Source organism: Manis javanica, chromosome 5, assembly GCF_040802235.1.
Source record: "Manis javanica isolate MJ-LG chromosome 5, MJ_LKY, whole genome shotgun sequence".
Taxonomy (NCBI): domain Eukaryota; kingdom Metazoa; phylum Chordata; class Mammalia; order Pholidota; family Manidae; genus Manis; species Manis javanica.
Window position 1 is genome coordinate 13883691 of NC_133160.1, and position 26351 is coordinate 13910041.

Below are 26351 nucleotides of genomic sequence, written 5' to 3' on the forward strand. Positions count from 1 at the left end.
TCCTCTGGGCAAGACCATAGCAAAATCCTAAGGTTCCCAGCGTTAATATGAATACAGAAGGCTGACGGGAATTGATTTATTCTCCAATAGCCCAGCAACTCTGATATTCTCAATTACACCATGTCAGTGTCAGTTGCACAACTGGCCTGAAGAACAATTGAGGACATCCGGCTGATGTTTCACCCCAAGTGACAAGCAGTCTATCTTGAATCAGCAGAGTCAAACAAAACTAAACACACTGCAACGTATAGCAGAGCTTCATCCTGCCTTGGCAACAAGGCCCTCAGTGGACAGTGAATACCCAAGGTACAGGTTTAGATACAGGTTGTATTTCCAAGTTCTGCTCCTCTGCTCCTAGAAACTCTTACCTCTGCAGTCTATTGTGCAGATAGCGTCATGATATGTCCTTAAAAAAACATCAAAGGGAGACTTGCCAAAGCTCTTAAGGACAGGCTCCATTCTGTGCATACTGTACTTGGGCACTCACAATTCTACATCATCCCTTCTTCTGGACAGCTGAGTCAAGCTGATGCCCTGTCATATGCGATGTTTTATTGTGGCCAAGAATGAGGAAAGAACACACCTTTGGAATTTAGCAAGATGAAAAGGGAGCTTGATCAAAGCTTCAAAGTCTAATGAAGCCACCAGTATGCCATTCCATGCCTTCAACAGCAGCCGCTAGAAGGTTAGCTGATGTGCAACAGAGAAAAGATACAGAAGTCAGTCAAAAGACTTCTAGGGACCTAAGTGTCCATCAGTAGATGAATGGATAAAGAAGATGTGGTACATATACACAATGGAATATTATTCAGCCATAAGAAGAAAACAAATCCTACTATTTGCAACAACATGGATGGAGCTAGAGGGTATTATGCTTAGTGAAATAAGCTGGGTGGAGAAGGACAAGTATCAAATGATTTCACTCATCTGTGGAGTATAAGAACAAAGGAAAAACTGAAGGAACCAAACAGCAGCAGACTCACAGAACCCAAGAATGGACTAACAGTTACCAAAGGGAAAGGGACTGGGAAGGATAGGTAGGAAGGCAGGGAGAAGGGGAAAAAGGGGCATTACGAATAGCACACATAATGTAGGGGGGTGGGCACGGGGAAGGCAGTATAGCCCAGAGAAGACAAGTAGTGATTCTATGGCATCTTATTACACTGATGGACAGTGACTAATGGGGTATGTGGTGGGGACTTGATAATGGTGGGAATGTAGTAACCACAATGTTGCTCATATAACTAATGATATCAAAAAATAAAATAAAATAAAATAAAATGGAAAAAACAAAAAAGACATCTAGGATATTGACTTAGGTGCACCAAAGATTCTTCCTCTTTCTCGATGTGAACTTGTCTGAATCAAGGAGTGGATTCTAGACTAAGGCGAGGTGACTCTGGAAGGTAAGATTCTCAGGTGATGCGGTACTAGCTCAGCAGGTAAGTGAGAAGACAGGCAGAGAAGCAAGGAAGCTGACAATCAAATTGTTACTTGTGTGGATTCGGTAAGCACGGGGCCACTCAATTCAAAAAGATCTTGTTCCTTAAGTGGATCTTGTAAGAATTTTAATGAGAGATTTCTTCCGACTCAAATTATGGTCATTCCAATTTTGCTTCCATCATTTCTTTAAAAAAATCTTCCTAAAGCTTCTCCAGTAGGGAAGAAAAGCTGCAAAACTGTTAGCAATTAACAATTACTTGAATCCCATTTTGAGCTTATTACTTCAAATCAATACATGGAACTTTATCAGAATTTCAACCAAAGAAAACATGAATGCATATATATAAAATATTTACTGAGCAGACTGGAATGAATGCAGATCTTAAGCCTGGGTAAGACAAAGAAATCTGGCTTCAAGCAGGCATGGTGATGTAATGACGAGAGCTCTGAAGATTGGCCTCAAACCACCCCAAGACTGCATCCAGAGAGCCTGCCACCCAGAAAGGGGGCTCAGCACATAGTGTGTGTGTGCATGTGTGCATATGAAGGAGATGATTTGATGAATGTTATAAACAAAAAGACAAAAATAAGGTTCTTTTTCTTTAAATAATGGGGATTTATTAATATAAAGTATATGACTTGTAGATTGTTAGTTTTTTGTGATTTATTGAAAATCACCCTTAAATTTGCATGACAAAATTAATTTGCTAAGTAATACTTCTGCATGCTTAGAATTTACTCCAGGTCTGCTAAGCAGGAACTTTTGCAACTTAACTGAAAATCACAATGCACCTGCTTTTTGTTGTTGTTTTGTTTTAATTCTGTGAGCTTTATAATAGTTTTTGGCCAAAGGTAATAAGATTCTGACCAAACCCAGATTTTTTTCCTACCACCATTGACTCTGGCTTTCCACAGCAAGAACCCAAAGGAACTTCCATACTCCAAACACAAAAAAATAATGGATCTCAAGGCAGCCTGCATTGCTCCTATTTGGCACTGTATGTTTATTTTAATTATAAAGATGTAGTGAGTACTGTGCTGTGTGTCAGACACTTGTGCTAGGCTTGGACTGGGCAGGAATAGGGATGATGGGGGTGCGTGAATAAGTAAGGGTGTGTATGGGACAGGAAGCACAGGGTAGGACCCCTTCACACTGTAAGTGGAGGTAAATGAGGTTAGATAAGTCCGAAAACAAGCTACATCCGAGGCATTGCTAAGTGCCTAATGACTGCTAACAGTAATGACAGCAACTTTAAACTGAGTGCCATGTGCTAGGCATTGTGCTCAGCACTTCACATGTATTACCTTGTGTAATCCTCAGAACAGTCCATGAAATAAGTAGTAGTATCCTATTTTACAGAGGTGGGAACTGAGGCTTAAAGAGTTTCAGGAATTTATACATGGCCCCACAGTCATTAAGTATATAAGAGGATATAAACCCTAGCCTGTCTGATCGCAAAGCCCGAGACAAGCCAATTCCACATTAAGGCATCATGTGCTACAAGAGTCAAGAGACGGAAGAAACCCTGTGGTCACAGACTCTGAGAGAAAGACCTTATCTTTTCATACATTCATAGTACAAACAAGGGGAGTTCACTCTTATTCAGGGAAAAATCTGAATTGCTGAATTTTAAAAAACGAAATGCAAACTTTGCTATTTTGACTATCACACTTGAGATGTAGAGAATTAATAAAATTAGGTTAAATAAATGAAAGGACCTAGGAGTTCACCTGTCAATATTACTAAGAGCTACTCAAAGTTCCTGCTGAATATAATCCTGTCTTCAGTTTAGGCAATGCCCATTCAACCTTCTAGCCCAGCTCCGGCTGCTACTCATCTCTCTCCCCAGCTACCTTTTCTTTTCACCAAAGTGGGAGTTATTTACGAGGAGGAATTAAATCTGTTTTCAGGAGTCAAGCCAGCAGAAAAGAGTTTTCAATAAATATTTAATAAAGAAATATATCCTTAATATTTAAGCCTTTATTTGAAAATGATACTTTGTATTGGGTTCCCTCCATTACTAGTAAGACACTGGGCTTTTCAGAAGCTTTGAAAAAAATGTAATCAATAAATAAGCCTAAAACATCTATTTGTTATATAAAGTTATGTCAGTTACTCCAGCTTGACTCATGCATACCAAAATCAAAATGGACAGCTAATCCAGTGTCATGATTGCAGTAAAGTTACAAGGGAAAATGGACATAAAAATTCATTCTAGTCTTCGTTGCTTAGGATTGCTCTTTAAGAAAACTTCCATTTTAAGTGTAGCTCTAAATTGGTTTATAAATTTCACATTTAAGGAAGCCAAACAATGAGAGGAAAACTTTTGGGAAGTTAGCAAATACAAAATCTCCTAGAACAATTCAACCTCCTAGAGAATTGTAGATGTTTAACAAAGGTAGAATACAAGAATAGAGCAGAATATGATGCTCCTGATATCTGAAGCACTAAAGGGGGACCTCAAAAGTATCCTCATTCTCAAGGGGATATTAATCTTTCAGAGGATATGAAAACCTAAAACACCAGCTGCATCAAGCTACTGTTTTAATGTAGTTTAATAATTCAGGGAAAGAGCTAGCTAACCACATAAGAATCCCGGCAAGCTTTCCCTCTGTATAATTTCTTGGGTTGGAAATTTCCAAGATGACAAAAAGGTCAGTCTTTCCCTCTGTCATCTTGCCAAAAGGAAGCCCAAAGAATCCCAAGCAAAATCTGACAGTAAAATACAAGTTGATGTCACTTTCCTTGATATGTGACTACCTCTATCAAATATGTTATATCTTCAGATTAAATAGGATCCAGTTTTATCACACTAAAGAACAAAATGTTTACAAGCTACTTTGCAGGCCTACTTTTTACAATTTGGGCTTTCAAGTGGGAAAACTTGTAAGTGAATAGACTCAATTTCTGGTAAGTATATGAAACCCCTTAAGTCCTATTGTTGGACACTCCATGTCATGAACAGTCAGAGATTTGCAACCTAAATTTCCAAAAAGAATGTTGCAACAAAAGCAGACAATTCTCTCTGCAAGGCATGTCAGAATCTTTCTGTAATGGCCATCAAGTCTTAGAACCTGAACCCTCCACAGTATCAAAAACATAGTTAGGTCTAAGAGGGGTATGTGTGTGTCCACATAAGACTTTTGATTCTGCCAAAACCATACAACTGCTAAATGGGAATTTTTATCTTTTTATTTTTTGTCTGATTTAAGCCTTTCTAAAAAAGATGATTTAATTCCTTATTCTATAAAAGCATTAATATGTAAGTCCTAGGTACTTTGATACAGTCCTTTATTCTTTTCAACAAGTGTTAATGGATAATCAAATGTGATTTAATTAATTAATTTATTTATTTATTTGAGAGGACATCTCTCATATTTATTGATCAGATGGTTGTTAACAACAATAAAATTCTGTACAGGGGACTCAATGCACAATCATTAATCCACCCCAAGCCTAATTCTCAACAGTCTCCAATCTTCTAAAGCATAACAAACAAGTTCTTACATGGTGAATAGTGCAAGGGCAGTCATAAAATGTGATTTAATTTATGTATGCCATGGTAATAATTTTCAAATGTGTATAAATTCACAAACCAGAAAAAATTCTTTGTAAAGACCAGGTGCCCTGGTTTTTTGGTTTGGAGTGGATGATCATCATATTCCTAGTGGCATGCTCATCCAAGTTCAGAGTGAAAAACACTGAGCTTCTCTGGTATGAAACTGTTCTTTAAAATTTGCATCCTAAATGTTTTCTATACTGAGCAAGCATCATCAAGAAAGAAACTGCCTCCAACCTGGAGTCTTGAAAAGAACAGGGAGAGTATATCAGTTACCAAGTCATTGTCTCTCAGCTTTGAATGCACCCTTCTCTGTGATAAATGCTCTGTGCTAAACACAGGCACTTCTCCTTTAAATTGTGTGTGACCTTGAGCATCCTCAGCAGAGTTTGGAGGGACAGTGCAGGGAGGAGGAAGCTGTCCTGAGTGTCTGGCACAAGGGCCAGAAGTGTGGATGTGAGGACAGTGGGTGAAACGTAGCCCAGCCACATCCCAGAACCTGGTTTCTCTGCAGGCCTTGGCCACGCCATAATCTCTCAGCAGTCCTGTTGATTCGGACACTAGATCCTCCACATGGCTCGCAGGCTCTGAAGGTTGGCATCCAGACCCGCAGTGTACATCCATGTCACTGACTGCTGGTCACCTGCTCCTCCTCTGCACTCCAGAGGGTAGTCCATGGTTTGCCCAGAGCCTCTGGACTAGCTCCGGTCTAGCCAGATCAGCGAACTCCTCTGCTACGCCATGGGATGAATCCTACCTTCTCTCCTGAGGTCTGAAACCCCTGGTGGTTTGTCCCTCACTGGGTATGCTCTGCTCCTTCAGCCCTAGGGAAGCACATAAGCTTTTCCTAGATCTTATCATTACTCTCTTATCACAGATCATAACTCCTAGGATTAAACTCCCTGTGTTTGACCTACTGTGTGGTTTCCATCTCCTGAATGGATCCAGACTGCTACAGTGAGGAAAGGTGACCTGAGTACCCATGAGCTTGATGGAAAAACGTCCAAGATGCCAAACCCCAAATAAAAATTAAATTAAAAAAATGCCCAGTTTCAAATCCAGAATAGTCTAGTATTTTTATTTGCAGCCCAAGTGCACAATAAAAATACTCTCGTTTACTCCCACTGAAAATTATATCAGTGATGAAGAGATAAGTTGTGGCTTATTTGTACAGCTGAAACTACTCAGCTATCAAAAGGAATGATTCCATACACATTCAACAACCTGGATGAATCTCAAAACAACGTGCCGCAGTAAAGTCTATATGCTGTTAAGAGTCCATTCAGAGGATCACAGAAAAGACAAAACTATTGGGACAAAAAAGGGCATGAGGGCACTTTTGGGGGTGATGGAAATGTTTTGTTTTGATTATGGTGGTGTTTACATGACTACACATTTGTCAAAACTCATCAAACTACACTTACAAGGAGCAAATTTTATGGTATATAAGTTAAACCTTACTAAATCTGATTTTACAAAACAAAATACTACACATCAAAAATTGTGGAAGGTAGGTAAAAGTAATACAGGGAATTTATGGCCTTACATGCATATATTAGAAAAGAGAGATGACTGAAAATAAGCTCAATTGTCCACCTGAAGGAAAAACAAATACTCAGAATAAACCCATAGAAAGTAGATAAAGGTAGGGAACATAAATTCATGAATTCAGTGCTAATGGTCAATGGTAAAAGGATCAATAAAGTCAAAAGCTGTTTTTTTTCAAATAACTAAAAAACTGGAAAATCTCTGGTAAAGTTTGATTTTAAAAAAAGGAAAGAAAAGAGAAAAAAGAAACAAATACTAGGAATAAAAAGCAAACTAGAACTACAGATACTGAAAAAATTTTAAACCTAAAACTTAATGCCAAAAAAATTTTAAGCTTATGTGAAATCAAGATGTTTTAGGAGAAAAAGACAAGATTTATCTGGAATAAGACCAAAAAGACCATGTACTAAGCAATCTGGACCACCAGGATAAAGTAGGATGAGCTGAGTTGTTAAAAATGTATACTTCAATGATAGCGCCACAGAGGATGAGCCAATCTTGTAAAAATAAGATATACTCATGACATTACTGAGCAAAGGGGCTCCCCCTATAAACAGGAAAAAAAAGTTAAAAACTCCCAATTCCCAGTTCTGGCAACAAGGCAGACTACTGAGATAACTCCCAAAACATCTTTCTATGAAAGAAGAGGAACTCTCCAGGGGCCAGAAATAGTGTTGGTACACCCACCCACCTTCTTATCATGCTAACATTGCTATTCCCACTAAATCAAGGAAACATAGAAAGGCAGGACACCGGGTATGCAGAAGCCCAGCCTGTGCTGCCTTGGTGAAAGAACAGGATTTAAGGACCTCATTGCATAATAATTATTGCGGTAAGAACAATAATATTAGCCAGCATTTCTTCAACATTCATTAACCATTATTAGCTGGTCACTACATTAAGCCCTTTTCCTGTATTATTCCACTTGACTGTCATTAAATCTTACAGCTTTAATTATTAACCCGAGTCTACAGATAGGGAATTTGAGGTTTGTAGAATTACATAATTTGTCTGAGGTTACACAGCCAGACACCAAAACGGAACCTGGTTCTGTCTGACCCTGGTCTGTACTTTAAATGAAACATCACCCAACATCTACTATTGGCCAGGTGCCTTCATATTCATAAACTTCATTATGGAGAGGATAAAGTGTAAAGACACCATGAAGCACATGGCACAGAGAATACCTCAGTAGCAATGAGTTAGCATAAGGCTGCCAAGGTTTGCTCAAGTCAAGTCACCATAATACTAAGTTAAAGGCAAAAGAGACTGGCTTTCTTCATCTGTAAAATGGAAAAGCCAGACAATCCCAGTCATCTTCTGTCAAATCTGTGGGAGAAATAATCAGATTAAGCCTATACATATTAGTTCCCCTGAGGACAAATTCTGACTGAAATCAAAATATACAGTATCTTCAGGTCGAGCTTTTAAGCAATGGTACAGATGTCTTCCCCATTGCAGAATCCCCACTTCTTCTCTGAAATTACCAGAACTGGTCAAGAAAACATTGATGACGTCTCTCTGGAGATATAGGAGCTGAACACATGCCCTCTGAGGTCCTTTCTGTTTGTAAAACCCAACGTGCTCTGATGCACACAATGTAGGAATCGTGTATTGAGAAATGGCTTCTAGGAATTCAAGATATATGCCACTGGTCACCTGTACTTCCAATGAAGCCTCATGGCAGTGACTTCAGACAGCCCTGCCTAGGGCCGAAAATGCTAAGACACTATTTGCCATGTCTTAGGATCCAGGTAAATCTCTGTTCTACACCAACTAGCTCTAAATTACTTGTCACTATTCATCCTGCCACTACGAAAACTCACAAAACCCGTAATCTCGACTCTGGCTAATCATGTGGTTGAAATAAAAATAATCCTCCTATATTTTAAGAGCGGAGAGATAACTAGCTGTGCAGAATGAACATTAAAGAAGAAAGCTGCCAGGCAGCCATGGATCAGCAGTCTCAGAATTCAATTAGGAAAGGAAAGCCAGTGTCAGGCTCACATAGACTGATACTGTTTTCAGTGACCTCCCGAGGGGCAATCCACCAGCACATAGGTCTTCCTCTCAGAGCCATTTCAATGACTGAGTTAAAAACTAAGCTCAGATCACCAAGCATGATTCCCTAGCACAGCAGGCTGCTGTGGCTGAGACAAAGACGACATTCATTTGCCACGTGGTTTCTCAGAAAGCACAGCTAAACAGGAAGTTTCCCTTGCAATTTTGGATACGTATTTCTTTTTCAGACTGCTGCTCTTGGCTGGCTTTCTGAAAGTAAAAAATACAGGAGCTCTTTATATTCCCAAGTACAAATGAATTCAGCCTTAATTAACATACTTTAAACCTGGCTCTATGGAAGAATAAGAAGTCTGAAACAAAAATGGGGTACCCTTTTCGAGAACAGTTTAGGATAATCTGCTCACCAGGAACTGCTCCATATGCTTACCCCAGTAAAGATCAATTCATATGCAACTGGTGTTTGTCCTGGCCAGCTCCTGGCGTGCACATGGCTCTGTAGGGCCGGAAACAAACACACTAACCATGGCCTCCATTCATCTTTCTTCCAGCACAGGATTATGGAAAGAAATCCATCAAGAAAAGGTTAAAAAGCAAACAAGCGTGGAGACAATCCAGAAGAGAAAGGTAAGAGACTTGAGAGCACAGGGTCTGATGTTTAAAATCCTGGCATGGTTCACACTCAGCAGACAGAACAACAAAAGCAAACACGAAGCCTCAACTCCCAAACCTGCCACTGACAAGAAGAAAGCCTGGCTCACTAAGAAGCATCTACAAGCCACTTCGCTCCAGACAAAAAAGTTCCAAATACTACAGGCCAAATAAAAGGAGAATGACTAAGCCTATCAAACTAATAATACAATGTGATGGACTATTACTATGTAAACATCAAAAGGGATGACCTTAAAGATTTTCAGTGATATGAGAACATGTTTAAGATGTTAAGTGAAAACAAACCAAGATACCATATTCCATGTACAGAGTGACCTCAGCTGTGTATAACATTATGGAAGTATGAAAAAACTGAAGGCAAATATGTTAAAATGTAAACTGTGAGTATTGCTGGGGATAGTGGAACTATAGGAGAACTTTTCTTCTCTAAACTTTTCTTCAATTTCTAAATTTCTCCAACTGGTCAGGTATTCTTTTTTAAAAGGGAAAAAAATAGCATTGCAGTATCCTGGAAGAGCAAACCAACACTAAAGAAGAAAAATAACGATTAAATGCTGACTGTAGACAGGCACTGTCCTGTGTGTTTTACATGCATTATGACATGCACAAGAGCCCTATGGGTCAGGTGTGACATACCTGTATTTGGCAGGTAAAGAAGTTGACAGTTAGCTAGGTGACATAAGAGGTGTAGAAGATGGGATGGAAGCCCAACAAAATGGTTCTGGTGGTTTTAACCACGTCAGATACTGTCTATCAACCACAATGAGAGAATCTGCCTCCCTGCCTGCAAGCTTGACCTAAAAGCAAGCATCAATGGTCGGATCTACTTTAAAAGACATTATAATTATTTAGATAACTGTGACTACAAAAGAGGACTCTGCCAAGATACTAAGATATGCAAGCCGACTTTCCAACTAGAAGAAATAAAAGCACCTCTAATTAGAGCTACAAAGAGAATTTATTCGATAGACTGACACATCATTGCAGGTGAAAATACACCAGCACAACAAATTCACTACAGCTAAATTCTACAGTCCGAGAGAAAGCCAGGAGGCACTGTCAAAGAGAGACTTCTGATATCTAGTCATCAAACTGCCAAGATAAAATAAAGGCATTTTAAAGATACAATTATTATGACTTGGACAATTTGTGCCCCCTCCAAAAGTCCCCAGCAACAAGAGGCACTGACCACTGGAGGCTAGAGAATAGAAAGAGATTTATGAGAAAAATAAAAGGCCTTGTACTTGATGCCAAATTATATAATATGCTACCTGCTAGGACCCCCTGGCTCTTTTTTCATTCCAGCACTGAAAGCCTTTGGGTTTGAAGTAATTTGTCTTGGCAAAGAGGTATCAAGACATAGAAGTACTTTGGATCAAATTCTGTAGAATCAGCCTGTTTGAGATGCATTAAAGTTAATGCCAAAACCAATATGCGGTTCTGTTCACAGCTCCTTTCGAGACATTTAAAAGCAGAAAAATAATGAAACTCAGAGTTTTATGTGGAAAATTTCTATCTATAGGAACAAGCCACATTTAGATACTAGAAGCCATCAAGATTTGGTAATTCCCAATCCATCATGTATATTTAAAATGTTAGTTATTAGGAAAATTGGCTCACTGTGTAGAAAAATATAAAGCTGGACTGCCAATCTTTACACCAAGACAAATTCCAGATGGAATAAATATTGAAAAAGAAAAAAAAAACACACATTCCAAACAAAGGGTTAATATTTTCATAATTTTGAGATGTGGAAAACTTCTAAACGTGGCATAAAATTCTAGAAACCACAAAGGAAAAGCTGCTAAATCAAAATACATAAAAATCAAAATTATCTGGAGAGCTAGACAGTAGATATAGTTTTTAAAAACTGGGAAAATATCTTTAGCATACATATTAAATGTTCGTAACTTCACTTGATCTATGAAGAACTCTTTGAAATCAGTAAGGAAAATGAGAATTCCATTAATAATTAGATAAAAAACACAAACTGGCAATTCAGACACAAAAAAACAATAGGGAAATATGACAATATATATCACAATTTCAAATTTATAAACAGTTTGACCCACGCATTCTATTTGCAGGAATTAATTCTAAGGACATACACATCATGTAAAGACTTTCATTAAAACAATGTTTATTATTAAAAATCTGGAGGTGGCCTAAATTTTCCTGATTTGGAGACAAGTTAAATGAGAGGTCACAAATGCAAATGTTTTCAGGAGTTGGCACAGGCAGTAAAAATAAGCTTAACAGGAGGTGGTACGGAGAGCCCACACCCATGGCAGTAACTCAAACTGTAAAAACGGTATGTTTTTACATACCTTGGTACTTTGGCCAAACTGGCTCTCCTCCCTGGCCTCCGCATCCCCCTGGGGTGGGCTGTGTAACCCACAGCCGTGGGATAAGCCACGCTGCCCTGTCTCTCTGAGACCAGCCCGGGAGGAGTCCCTTACTGAGACAGCTGAGGGCTCATCTTTCTATCATTGGAGGAGCTCCACAAGAGCTCACTGACCAGCACCACACATTGTCGGCCTTGGACAGAGCCTTCCGAGGCATCTAACACTGGGCAGTCCTCGAGGCCACAGCCATCCAGCCCTGCTTAACAGGCCAGGTACAGACCACAGGGTGAGGGGAAGGGAATGCGGAGTCATCGGCTGGAAGGCCAGTAGTCAGGGAATAAGGACTAGGCTTTCCTGGGGGAATCTTCATTTCCATAAGAACAAAACAGTTAGGAGGACAGATGGAGAGAATGAACAAAGGCAAAGCATGAACTTTCTGTGCAACTGTACGTGAAACTCCACCTAGAGATCAAATGCTAGGACTCAAGCACTGTATTTTAAGATGCTCACGCCGACTGCTGAATTCACAGTGCCACTGTTAAACCTTCCTTTGATGATAAACTTCTGGGCAGGCATCCGTCACTAACCAAGGTGGCACAGAGGAGAGTTGCCGCAGATAATGTGGCAGATAGAATATGGTATTTTATCACAAGACCTTAATTCATCCCAGTAACTGGTTTAAATTAACCCTAGAACGTTTGTTGGAGTTTATAATTACAGCCTCACTAGCACTTCTACACTGGAAGACACCCACCCAAATCTGAAATGGTATGTTTCTTCCCAATGTCTGAAACAACTTTATGCTTGGTCTGATGGGAATAAGAGCACTTGGGAGAGGACAGCAAATTTCCTGACTTTACTTCATTTAAACACCACTCTCTCGAAAATTTTTAAACTCCAAAACAGGATAGATCAAATGAAGAGATTAGTGGTTGCCTAGAGCTGGGAAATGGGGTGGGAGGTGTGCCCATAAAAGCCAAGCAAGAGGAAGGGTCTTTGTGGGATAGAAAGGTTCTTTCTCTGATGTATGAATGCCAGCATCCTGGTTGTGATGCTTTACTACCATTTGCCAAGATGCTGCCATTGGGTAAATCAGGTAAGGAGCGCACCGGATCTGTAAGTATTATTTCTGACAACTGCATGTGAATCGACAGTGATCTCTAAAAACCTAGTTTAAAAAAAAGGAATATAAGATATATCCATATCTAAAGGCTACAAAATCCTAGAACAGTATTTAATATGATTTTGCTAAATGAAGAGCATATGGAAGCGACTGGTGGGCCTATAAAGTGGCTGAGTTTGCCCTTCCGCCAGGCTACCACCTTCTGACCCAATGTTGTGCGCAGTGCGAACTCAGCTACACCAACAGCAGCACTCGGCTCCCAGAGGTGGCTCTGTTGGTCTGTGTGTGTCTCTCTCAAACACACACGAGCTATTTTATATTAACAACATCATTATCAAGATTAAAATTGTTTTGAAAAAGAACATCAGTGTGGGAACTTTCCAGGTCTTAAAGCTTCCAAGCAGGCACAGAAGAGAAGCAATCTGATCAAAGAAAACACAAAAGTTCTGTATGAATCAGTATGATGGACAGTTAAACCCCAGGCTAAGACACACATAATGTGGGGGGCAGCATGGGGAAAGCAGTATAGCATAGCGAAGACAAGTAGTGACTTTATAGCATCTTACTATGTTGATGGACAGTGACTGTAATGGGGTATGTGGAGGGGACTTCATAATAGGGGGGGATGTAGTAACCACAATGTTGCTCATGTGATTGTGTATCAATGATACCTTAATAATAAATAAGTAAACAAACAAACAAACACACATACATTTGTATGTAAAAAAAACCCAAAAACACCCCAGGATAAGAAAGTCACAACAGAATCAAGTTCATCTTTGCTTTTAAATAAATAACTTCAAAGCAAACAATATTTAACTAAGAAGTGAGAGCTGCTGCAGCAGGGCCCTCCACAAAACTGTGAAACTAGATGCCTCCCATCTAGTTTTGGGAGCCCACCTCACTATCTTTACCTCTTTTCCTCTGGTAGCTCATCTCTGCCACCTATGTATTATACATGCAGATAAAACTTACTGAATGCCTACTATGTGTCAGGTACTCTGCTAAGCACTTTAAAAGCATTTTCTAGTTCAATCTTCTCAGTAACCCTAACATAAATGTTAGTATTTCATTCTAGGTTATACAACCTGCCTAGAATTACAGACCTCATAAACTGTGAAACCAGGACTGAATCCAGGTCCCTTTGTCTCTTGGTCAGTATGCTGTCTTCCTCCTGTGCTCACTTTGGTCTCTAGAGTGTCCAAAGCACCTCCCTTTATATTAAAAATACAGGGGAAAAACCCTTACATACATTGAGCATTTTTTATATGCTTCACACAAGCTATCTCTTTCAGGCTCAAATAACTCCCATAGTAAGTATGCATTATCTCCATTTTAAAGATTAGCAAAGAAAGATTGGGAGAGTTTGAGGGCTCTTGAGGACTTTTGAATCTCACCTTCATTTAGCAGATGAAGAAATAAGAGCCCTAGAAAGATCAGGTGGCTTGCTTAAGAACACAAAGCTAGTTACTGTCAGAGCTGAGATCTAATCTCAATCCACTACTCTCTTTAACTAGATCTAAGCTGTCACTTGGAAAGGAACCAACATATGAATAATAGAGTAGGAATGCCAGGCACTTTGCTAAATGCTTTATGTGCTGTTTCCAACTTTGATCTAGGGGATTCCCAACATTGCAGTTCCAATCAGAGTTTGCCTACTGACATTTCATGGTAGAAGGCACAAAAAATGTAAACTTCACATCAATCAGATTAATAAGCTAATGAACAAGCTCCTATGCACACAGATGAACGGCTATTACAAAAAAAAAAAAGCATTGGAAAGTTTTTCAAAGAATGCACAATGGTTTCAAACAACGTAATAAAATACGCTTTCTGAGTACCTGTGTAACTGACTAATTGCCAAAGGCTGCACACCTGAACTCGATGGATGCTCACCTGCAGTGCATTTACAGCACTTCTCACACGACAAGTGTGTGTGATGTTGAAAAAAGAATGGTCCTGACATCAGAAAATCTGGATTTGAAGCCTAACTTCATGACTTACTCATCATGTGCCATGAAAGGAACACAGAACCTAGAGTCTTTGGGCCTATCTGTCAAACAAGTGGGAATACAATTTATTGTGCAAGGATATTGCGGGAGGTAAATGGACGAAAACATTTACAGGGACCTAACGCACAAATATACTCAGTAGGTGCTCCTTTCGTCATTTTCTTCTCAAACTCTACAGCCTTGAGAGAACAAGTATTCCTGCCAGTGAAATTTACAATAAGACAAGATGAAGAGGAAACAGGGAGGTATTTGATGAAAGGGCACAAAGTTCCAGGTATACAGATGGGTAAGTCCTAGAGATCTACTCTATGCCTGGTTCCTATTGCTAACGACCCTGTATTGGATGCTTAAAGGTTTGCCAGGAGGGTAGACCTTAAGTTAAGCATTCTTATCACACATGATCTCCTCTATGAAGGAGGCAAGGTGAGGTTTCTTATCCCTTTCAGAGTTTGAGGATCTGAAGTCCAGAGACATTAATAGGCAGCCTTCCTACTTAAGTATCACCAAATTAAAGAGGAAAATATGAATGCACCTTTAACCATATTAAGTGTCATCTCAATTTAATGTGATAATAATATTACCATCACCAGCAAACAGAAGCGTACCAGAAGTCTGGGCTAAACTGCTTCTTTGGCCTTCTGGCTCGGAATCATTGTTCAAAGGTTCAAATTTTTTTACAAAGGTAAAAATTAAAAGCGAAATAATAAGTAATGATATTTAATACACAATGAACCCAAAACAAACATAAACAGTCTTACAATTCTCTGCTAGTAGAATTCTACCATAGTTCTAAAATTAAACTTGATTCAGATAATCCCAATCTACATTTCAATTTGATCCTTCCCCTAACTCAGGGGAAAAACAGGACAGGCAGTATGACACTTAATTTTTACAAACCACAAATCTGAAACTCAAATTGGAGAGTGACTCATCCAGGTTCTAACCAAAGCCAGGGCCATTCACCTCTCTGCTGACATAACTAATATTCACTCTACTGGTTGATGGTACAAGGTACCCATTTTCAAGGAAACTTGCAATGTCTAACTTCCAGGCTGATGAAGTAATTTTATCATTTACTTTACATAGCTGGTGTGAAAATTAATGAAGGGAAACCTCATTAAAATAGAGTCAGGAGGCTAGAAGGGGAAGTCATATCACTTAACATCAATAATGGGAAAAATTTCAATTACAGGCTCCAACAGGGACAAGATGTAAACTGCATCTCCTCTAAGACATCGACTACCCCTGCAACGCAGCCAATGAGAAACTGCCATCGCCTGAACTCTCGCTTTGGAAGCACTTTCCTTCAAAACAACCCCTCCCAACTTTCTCCTCCATAAAATTACATCCCTGTTCTGCTCTGTTTGTCGGACTTCTCTACGGTTTTGCTGTAGCTTGCATGTTCTGAGTTGCAATTCTCTATTATTCCCAAATAAACCCATTTTTGCTGGTAAAATAACTAATAGTTTTACTTTTAAGGTCAACACCGGCAACTTCTCTGTTACCATAAGGAAATTCCACACAGTAAATTGCACACACATGTAGCGAGAGGGTGCCATCTCTTGGCAAAAGGTGCGTACTGCAACAGAAGCAGTGAAGAGTTTCAGGATTTGAAAACTATGAAATGGCAGGGGAATAGAAAGAAAAACTACATGGAATAGAGATAGAAAGAGAACAAAACAACATCGGGAAATTCTAAAAATTACACCCATGACCATTTTGGGAGATCAGTTTTCAGCTGGTAATAGTTTTAATTCCTTTCTGTAGAGCAGTTTTAAATCAGTCTCTTTGGAAGCAAGTTTTCTTTGGGAATGTATCTCTGGTTTTATCGTAGAAATCAATGCAAGTCCCTAAGGAAAGGGGTTTAGGTCACCAAAATATACTCCATGAAATGTTGAAGGCAATTTATATGTATTACCACATTTAATTCTCATACACAAAATCTACCCTACAGGTACCAGTATTACCTCCATTTTAGAGATTAGGAAACTGAGGCACAGAGAGAAGAAATTGGCCCCAAACTGCTCAGTAGATGGTAAAGTCATGTTTGGAGCCCTAAAAGTCTGACTATAGTGATCTTTAGTGCCTCAACTAAAATAGCATTAACCTAGGCACATACAGGCATAACACGTTTCTTTACAACATAATACATTTCCTGCAATTTTATAAAACCTTCTAAATAAATGCTAAATACAACACACTTTCTGTTTAAAAACTTGGATGTATTGAACTAATAATACACACAATGAACTGTCTTATTCTCATAACACTACAGTAAATTACCGTCTCTCTGAATCTTCTGAATCACCTCTTCTTCCTCACACTGTCAGCTCAAAATCTCGGTAACATCAGCATCAAATTCCAATACTGAGAGGAACAAAGGAAGAGAGGCAGGCCTTCCATTCAGAATTATTGGGACTTAGAGTAAACATGTTGTCAAAGACAAAACACGCTCAATCAATTCTGTTGTACCTCACTTGAGCGGTGGAGCCTCAGGACTTGTAAGTAAATGTGGTCATGCTGGGAGAGGAAAATGATATAAGGGATACATCTCAAGTAAGGAGAACAGTCCCACATCTTGCCTTTTCTTTCAAAGGCACTTGGCTACAAAAGCCAATCTACTTCAGAATTCCAGAGATTCTTTCTTCAGACTGGGGTGAGAAAATTGACATAAATCTCTTCCCTGTCTTCTCAATGTTTCATGTCCCAGGAATATAGATTACTGAACTGTCAGAAGTCCATGTAAAGGACAAAAAAAAGGAGGTGAAGCTGAGAAGAAAGGCTGGATTAGTGTCTGACAGCGCAAAGGAAGAAGAGTGGGAAAAGGTACGTCTAAGTGAATAAGATCACAATTCAAAGTTATGGCTGTGGATTCAGCAATAAGAAAAACAATTTACATTCACCTTAGTTGAAAATTTAAAACTCTGCTTTCTAGATTAGTAACTGATTTACATTCTAAAATACGGTTTAGTTTTTGTAACCTTACAATTGATGAAGAGTAAATAATACTAAACTTCGAGTTTTCTTTTTCTCTCTGATTTCAGACTCTGATTTCAAAATTAAGTTAACTGAACCAAATCATGGCTTTGGTTGTAATGAGATTCAGATTCACAAAATTTCAGGTTCTAATTACAGCAGAAATTCCAGGCCTCCAGGGACTCCTTCACTTTCTAATACCAACCAGACAACATTCTGATACCCGGGGCATGTAACAATGTTTGCCAGGAGATGGATTACTCACTCTCCTGTGACACAGGTATTATGATTATATTAGCCAGTTTATATGGCTATTATTAGTCAGTTTATATAAATAGCACCACACTGCTGCAGAGAGATAACTGAATAAATTACTCACTGCTAAGAAAACAAAAAAACCACATTAACTACAAAAAAGAAATACAAGCTTACAGGCTTAAAGGATTTAAACTTGCTTCTTAAAACTGAAAGCATGAGCCTTAAAATACAAAGGCTATAAAAAGTTGCATTCTCTATTTATGAATGGGTTTATGAAGTGATCAACTTTTAAACCATTACAAACAACTTAAATGTCTATCAAGAGAGGACTGGCTGAATAAACTACAGTACACCCTCACAACAGAATATTAGTAAGAATCAGGAAAAATGGATCTCGTACACTGCTATTTATTACTGTAGCTATATACTGCTCTCTATGCTGCTATGGAGTGATTTCTAGGTTATACAGTTAAATGAAAACAAAGTTGGATTAAAGTGTATATAGTACACTAATGTTTACCTAAGAATGGTAGTACAAACATACATGTATTTGTACATATATATAACCAAAACATAACAGTAATGGAGGGAAGAAACCGAATAGAGGACATAGGGATAGAAACTAAATTTGAATAATTTTGTTTTGTAGATTTGCCTTTGTAACCATATAGTTTAATTATAATGTGAATCAATAAAAAGCAATAAATAAAACAGAAAGAACTGAAAGAAAAAAATCTGCATATTGAGTTTCTGGCATAACCACATAGGCAGAAATTATTCCAAGTGACTTTAACATACAGAATATGTACATCTAAACTAGAATATTGCCTAATTGGACAAAGAGAACTACAATACAAATCTTAAATTGTTTTCAGTAATTATTGTAGATGGAAGTGTTGTATTGTGATTCCGAGGATGATATATTTACTGTGGGACATAAAGCAAATGAATTATTTCATTGGTGCTGCTGGGAAGTGAGACATTGGCATGAAAGAAGGAGTCACAGATGCAGGATCAATGTGGTTAAGTATAAACTCGTGGTATTCAATCAGTCCTGGAGATAGCATAAGAACTCATAAGTTTGTGATAAACATACCTCCTGGTTTTGCCCATTGAAAAGACCTAGAAAAAATTATCCAATCACAGTGAGCACACCTTGTACCCAGACTATAGTATCTAAATACCATTGCCCACTAAAAGTAAGCAGAGATCCTTCAAAAAAAAAAAGGCTGTTTTTCACAAACTCAAAAAAAAAAAGAGTAGAATGGCCATGGCCAGAAGCTTGGGTGTGGGGAGGGAAAATGGGAAGATGTTGGTCAAAGGGCACAAACTTCCAGTCATAGATAAAAAAAGTTCTGGGGATCTAATGTACAACAGGGTGACTATAATTAACAACACTGTATTATATACTTTAAAGGTGTTACGAGAGTAGGTTTTAAAAGTTATCACCACACACATAAAGGTAGTTATGTGAGGGGAGGGAGGTGTTACCTAACCTTGTTGTGGTGATCATTTTGCAATATATACATGTAAGAAATCATCATGTTGTATGCCTAAAACTTACATATGTCATGAGTCAAGAATTCTCAATAAAGCTAAAGAAAAAAAGGCTCTTTTCAGGTTAATTGACAAACTGTGGTAATTCAGACTTGGGCACTTGACAGACATCCTCTGCCAACCGAACAAAGTGAGGCTTGTCAATTCAAGGAAACAACTGAAGATGTTTGCTGCCAATGATAAAATTCAAACTTTCAAACAAAAATCAGAATTTTGGAAAACTTGATTCCACCACTGTGAGCTTGATAGTGTCACTATACTTATACAATTTTCTGAGGAGACTGGTGGTAATTTCAAGAAATGTGATTTTTCTTAGTATTGTACAGTGAAATATGCTAACATTTGGAAGATCTGTGTAACTCAGTGAACCAGTGTTTTCCAAATAACCAATATAATGGTGTTATAAAATCATATGTGAGTAAAAGTTCCATTCAAAAGGCAAGAATGACCAATGAATCTGAATATTCAGAGTAGGCAAAATTCACTGATAGTTTCAGATTCCACATTGCAATTAACCTTTAGGAAAACACCAGCTACTGAGTGTCAGCGTAGTGTAAAAGAACATCCATAATTATCTGAAAAGGCTATTAAAATACTTCTCCTTTTCTAACTACATTATCTTAGGCAAGACTTCCTTCATATACTTCAACCGAAACAATATTATGATAGACTGGATGCAAAGCAGATATGAAATCTAACTGTCTTCTATTAAGCCATACAGATTTGAAAAAATTAAGCAATGCCATTCTTTCCACTCATTTCGTTTGGGGAAATACGGTTATTTTCCATTTAAAAAAAGTTATTTTATATTAATGTGTAACAGGCTTATTGTTATTTTTAAATGAACTAAGAAATTTTGAAAAATTTCTCAATTTTTATTTCTAATTCAGTAAATATCAACAGATACAACCCACGTAAATAAAAGCTCTTTGTGGTCCTCAATAATGTTTAAAAGTATGAAGGGCCTGAGATCAAACTACCAGTTTACAGGAAATTCAAGGAACATATAAACAGCACCATTTAGATGTAATCAGCAATATCCAGAATTTAGGCAACAACTGGTTTCTTCAGTAATATCAACAAGTTGGTGAGTGTGTAGGGCAGGTAAAGGGGGTACCTATATAAATTAAAAGTGATTTAAGAGACATATCAGCCAACTGTAATGTATGACTCTCATTTGGACCCTAATTCAAAAAAACTGTGAAAAAAAAGCATGAGATGACTGGGGAAAACTGCAAATGGATAACATTATTTTATAGCATTAAAGAGTTATTATTCTTAATTTTTAAACACATGATAAAGGTATTGTAGTTATGTTTTTAAGGGGATCTTTTAATCTTTTATAGATAGATGTGGAAATATTTAGAAATGAAATATGCCTAGAATTTATTTCAGAATAATCAACGGGGATGGGGAATAGTGGAAGTAGAGGATTAAATAAAACAAGTATAGTCATGAGTTGTTGATGGTTATGACTCAGTGAAGGGAGCTTCATTAGATTCTATCTTACCAATGGAGGAGGCTGGGATATTTAAGGATATGCACTGATCTTTAACAAATTTTGAAACAAATGGACAATAAATTTAAAGACAGAATGTTTTAGGAGTGTGTTTTTTTTTGTTTATATAAAATGGCAGATAAAGTTTCAAGTTGTAGTCTACCTGGGTGCCAGAAAACATCAAGATGCATCCTTGAGAGCATTAATTTAACCAAGAGTAAATAAAGCATCTTTGCTACTGTATCTATTAGATTATAAATAAGGTAGTAATAATTATCACTTCCTACCAAATTTCTCATTTCTAAAGTATATAGCCAAAAGCAGAAAGTGCAACCTAATAAAAAATGAGTAATTGACTATCTCCCAACAAATTCAGTAAAGCTTCTTTTCTAAAACCCAAAGAAATCTCTACTTAACAATCATACTTGGAGCCCTGATCTAGGAAGGAATGGTTAGGATAAAGTTTTATGAACTCAGAGGTGAAACTGTCCTCCTCCTGGGGCAAACTCATGGCTAATGTTTATCCTTCTTACCACAGAAAGCCCTCTGAGTGGCTTATAACTCCCCAGGGAATCCAAACAATCAATCTCGTTCAGGTTCTGTTACTTTTATCAAATTAATTCTGAATGAACAGTTCAATGGTTTCATATCCTGGTGGACCCATTATCACACAACTTCAGAGGGATATTAGCTTAGCTCTTTGTGCTGCATTAGGAATCTATTTTTATTTCCTCTGATACACCAAGGAAAAATCTAAAAGAGCAGTAAATATTTCCAGAAAAAGTAAGGGCATGCTGGGCATTAATTTACTTCTCCTGAAGGGCTCACCTCAGTCCCACTAATCCCTTCTGCACACCCCCACACCTTCTATGCTCCAAATACGATTCTTCAGTACTTCCTGGCCACGCCACAGCCCTCAGTGCCTCCAGACGCACCTCCCTCTGTCTGCCTAGAATGCCCTCTCCCTCCTCTAGCTGGGCAGTTCTTATTCATCTTGTAAAATACACTTCAAATGACACTTCTTAAAGCCTTCCCTAGGGTTCCTGCTGAGAGTCTTGCTCCCTCTTTGAGGCTTCTATGGCACTTTTTATATGCACTTTATGAACAGAATTTACCAGAATAGATCAGAGAGAGGCCATACAGTGTAGGTGGTTAAGAGGATGCACTCTACACCCAAACTGCTTTGATTCAAATCCCTGCTGTGCCACCTTCCTTAACTTATTATTTAGAATTACTACACAATCATACACACACAGTCTCTCTCTCTCTCTACTTCTTCCCCTCCCCTGCCAATCTGCCTTCCCTGCTTTATATTTTCTACAACACTACCACTATTTGACACACTAAATATTTTACTTCCTTATTTCCCCCCTTCTAGAATGAAACATCCATAAGGTTTATAGCAAGTAAATACAGGACTTCGCATTAATCTGTTCATTGTACCATATCCCCAGAAAAGTATCAAACACATACTGGCACTCAAACACTGAATAAGTAAATGAGTGAACGGAGAGATGACAAAACACATGAAGCTGGTTTCTAACATAGGTCCAGTGACTAATCAGTTCAATAACCTCAGGTGAGTCACTCTGGTCCTCCAAAGATCTCCATCATTAGCTGTATAATTATAACATTCCTGCTGCTCCACAACAGTAGAAATTATGTTATGGAAGAATGACATCATTTCTTCTAGGCCAGGACTGGAAAGGTCTCTCAGAATCCCAACTCAAGACTCAAGCTAAGTTCTTTTATAGACAACAACAGAATTATGACTGAATAAGAATGTAAAAATTATAAATTATAAATTTAGGAATAAAAAAATCTTCTCTAAAATTATTTGGAAAGGGAATACAGTCTGCTTGCTTTTTTCCCCAAATTTTTATTGTCTCTACTCATCAAATCTCTGTGAACATTAAAAGTATCTGTGGTTGAGGGAGAACATTCCACAAAGAGAAAGGAAAAACACACCCAGTTTTTCATACAAAACTTTTGAACAATTCAATATTTATTATCCTTGGGAAAAATTCAGAATAATCCCCTCAAAAAATTTGGGGATTTTTTTGAGAGCCTAAAATTAGGATGATGATTAGCAAAAGAACAAAGACACTATAAAATAGCATTAAATGCCCTCCAGTCTTAAATATAAAGTCACAATCCCAAATAAACTACTAATGACAGTGCATCTTCATTTGATGACTGAATATTTCTTTTTGCCATTAATAATTTCAACCTTGACAAAATTAAAAATAGCAAGTAAAGAAAGGATTTTTAAGTGAGAGAAAAATCACTATCAGGAGGAGCCCCAGAAATGCTCAAACATCAGTTAAAATGTCTTCTCAAATGCACGAGGCCCTCAGCCCAGGGGCTGCGCTCAGAGGCAAACTGGACCTGCACAAGAAATTGCTCAGGCCCTTTCAGCGAAACAACACAATTGGATGTGTGGTATTTTGAATAACTTTTCCCACAAGACATAACCAGCTACTTCTAATACTACTTACAAACTCATAGTCTCCATCCTGTGGTACTTTCCAATCAGAAGAGCTCTTCAGTGGGCCAGGTACACTCTGGCCAAAGCTGTTGATCTGATTTTCCTTTTCTTTTTGTTCAAAGTATTCAAGGAAAGATGGTCTTGCAGGTTGCATGGTTTCATCCCTTCCTGAAAACCAATTAAAAATACAGGTGAAAACTAATAACTTAGATTTCAGCTAAGTTTAATAAATAGACCTATGTCCAGATGGGCTACAGCCTCTCGGTCAGTGTCTTTCTGCTGGATAAGGACTCCTTTGAAAACTCTAATGAAAACTAGAGTAAAATTCACAAATGCTCACTCAAAATACTTCTCATAGGACTTCAGAGGATTCAGGTCCCCCAAAATACATGTGAATGTTTCCCCAGGGACCCTTAATCTAGGAGGAAAGACTTAGGTGATATAATGACTGAGTAAGCTGGAATATTTTTTGGGTTTCTTATAGCAAAGAGTTCCTATAATATCTAAACTGAAAACAGAGAAGCAAGCAAAAATATTTATCTATATATACAATATTTCCTATAGGCAATAGAGTCGAGAAGGGGGGTAATACAGTAGGGTGACTAATGAGAAAATAAGTATGAAAAAGAAAATACAAATAAATTACAATCTACCCACTCCATAAAATATTATATAAATTTAAAAATACTATTGACAAATGGTCTACAATAAAGTTGAAGGGAAAAAATAGGATATAATACTATAGATACAGTATGATCTTGACTCAAAAACCATATACTTGGGAGAAAAAAACAACTGGAAGAAAATATACCAAAATGTTAACAGAATTTGTCTCTTATACTAGGGTTATAAAAGAGATTTTATTTACTTTTTTAAAACACTTTTTTTTTAGAAAGATAGTAAAGGACAAATATTAAATAGAGCTGATTTTATAGGAATTACATGTACCCAGAAGATGGAGAGATCCTGCATGCTGGGGCACTCAGGTAAGACTGGTAGAAGGGAGCTTAGGTTGGGTCTCAATCCCTGAGAAAACAATCAGTAGCTGTGCAGGACAGCAGTCACAGAGCAAAAAAGAATCAGCAGTTATTAGCAGCAGTTACCATATCAGAGCAGATACAGCAGTTACTAGTCACAAACAGTAACAAAGACAAAAAATTTTACCTGGCATGACTTAAAAACCTAGCTAGCTGAATGCACCTATTTCACATGCTCAAGTAGCTTTGTGTATGTGATGAGCATTCTAATCTAATTCTAGGAAATACAGGTTTTTTTGCAGGTTCCCATGAAGATGGGTTTCCACAGTTACCAGGAAAAAACACCAGAAGGTTCAGAGCCTTAAGAAGTGGACGGGGAGTGGCCTTTCTCTCTAGACACCCTTGTTCCATGTAATCTTATCTCCTGACACTTGCCTCGTCCAGTTTCAAGGCAGCATCCTGCCTGCCTCTCAGACATTTATCATCTTACTTTCACAATTGCCAAGTTCAACAGCAGCCAATCCCGTATTTGCCACTTCCAGATGCTGCCAATAGCTTACTTCACTGTTGCCTCCTCATTTATTAGGGATTAAACATAATTATTTACTAAGAACAGTCAATGATCACATGGTGAATGTGTTTTGTTTGTTCTAGATACAATGTTAAATGCTTTTCATGCTTATTTTGTTTTTTAAGTTAAATTTAAGGCATTACTTGATAATATAGGTCTGAAGGAACTACAACAAAATAAAACTTGTAAAAATGGAAGTGTTTTGGATTTGCTAAAAATTCAGGAAGCTAAGTCCTTTTGATCAGTTCCATCCCCTGGGGACCCCCAGAAAAGAGAATGGCTCACAATCAACTCTGTGCAAGTTTATGCACAATCCTAAGCATACAAAAGGAGTGTTTAAGAGAGCCTCCTTGAGCCAAGCACCCGTACAGTGTTACCGAATGCTGACATACACAGTGTACTTCTACACAAAATATCCTGACTGGATACACTGACCAGTGGAACAGAATAGAAAGTCTAGGAACAAAGCAGAAAGCCCAACTGGCTCTCCAAGCAACTGGATAGCTATTTGGAAAAAGATTTAAATTGGATTTAATTTAATCCATACCTTAAACACCTCATATCTTAAACCAGCAAAACTCCCAGTGGATAAGAGCCCTAATTGTAGAAGTAGAAGAAAACATGTGTGAATGTATTTAAAATCTGGGTGTGGAAAAAGGCTTTCTGACTATTACAAAAACCCAGATGCAATAGAAAATGGATCCATAAAAAACCTTTTCTGTGAAGAATTCATCACAAATTTTAAACATTAATAAGTACACATATACCATAAGCCAAAGACAAATGAACTGAAAGAAAATATTGGTAACAAATACCATAAATTTTTTTAAAGACTTGAAAAGACAGTATATGCACAAAGATATACATTTACTCCTTAAGCATGAAAAAAGAAAAGCTGAGCTTTATTCATAACAGGAGAAATTCAAGTCACAACTACTTAGAGATGCAATTTCTTACATTTCAGATTGGCAAAAATTCAAAAACTTGACAACATCCTACCTATTAGTAGGGCTGTGGGGACACAGGCACTCTCATATGTTGCTGAATGGGAATTCAAAATAGTTCAAGCCCTACAAAAGGAATCAGGCAATATCTAAATGTCAAACTATGAAAAAGGGGAAGATACAGAAGAATCCCAGTATGTTATAATATTTGAATTGGAAGTATTAACATAAGCCCAGATTAAAGAAAAATGCCAAGCCTTTTTCATTAAAAGGTCTTGAAGCAGTGATATCCTGTTATAAATGAGCATACCTGGTACTCAGATCTTGGTTTCCAAATACCATTCCCCATTCAAAGGAACT

At 37.9% G+C, this 26351-nt stretch overlaps 1 protein-coding gene across 1 annotated transcript in view; it reads right to left on the reverse strand.

Annotated features, from left to right (window-relative positions):
• Positions 1-26351, reverse strand: part of STK4 (serine/threonine kinase 4) — an 82332-nt gene that overhangs the window by 10367 nt on the left and 45614 nt on the right. Inside the window, exon 10 of the mRNA XM_037012798.2 lies at positions 23510-23667. Coding sequence (XP_036868693.1) covers positions 23510-23667 — 158 coding nt within the window. The remainder of the gene's footprint in view (positions 1-23509; positions 23668-26351) is intronic.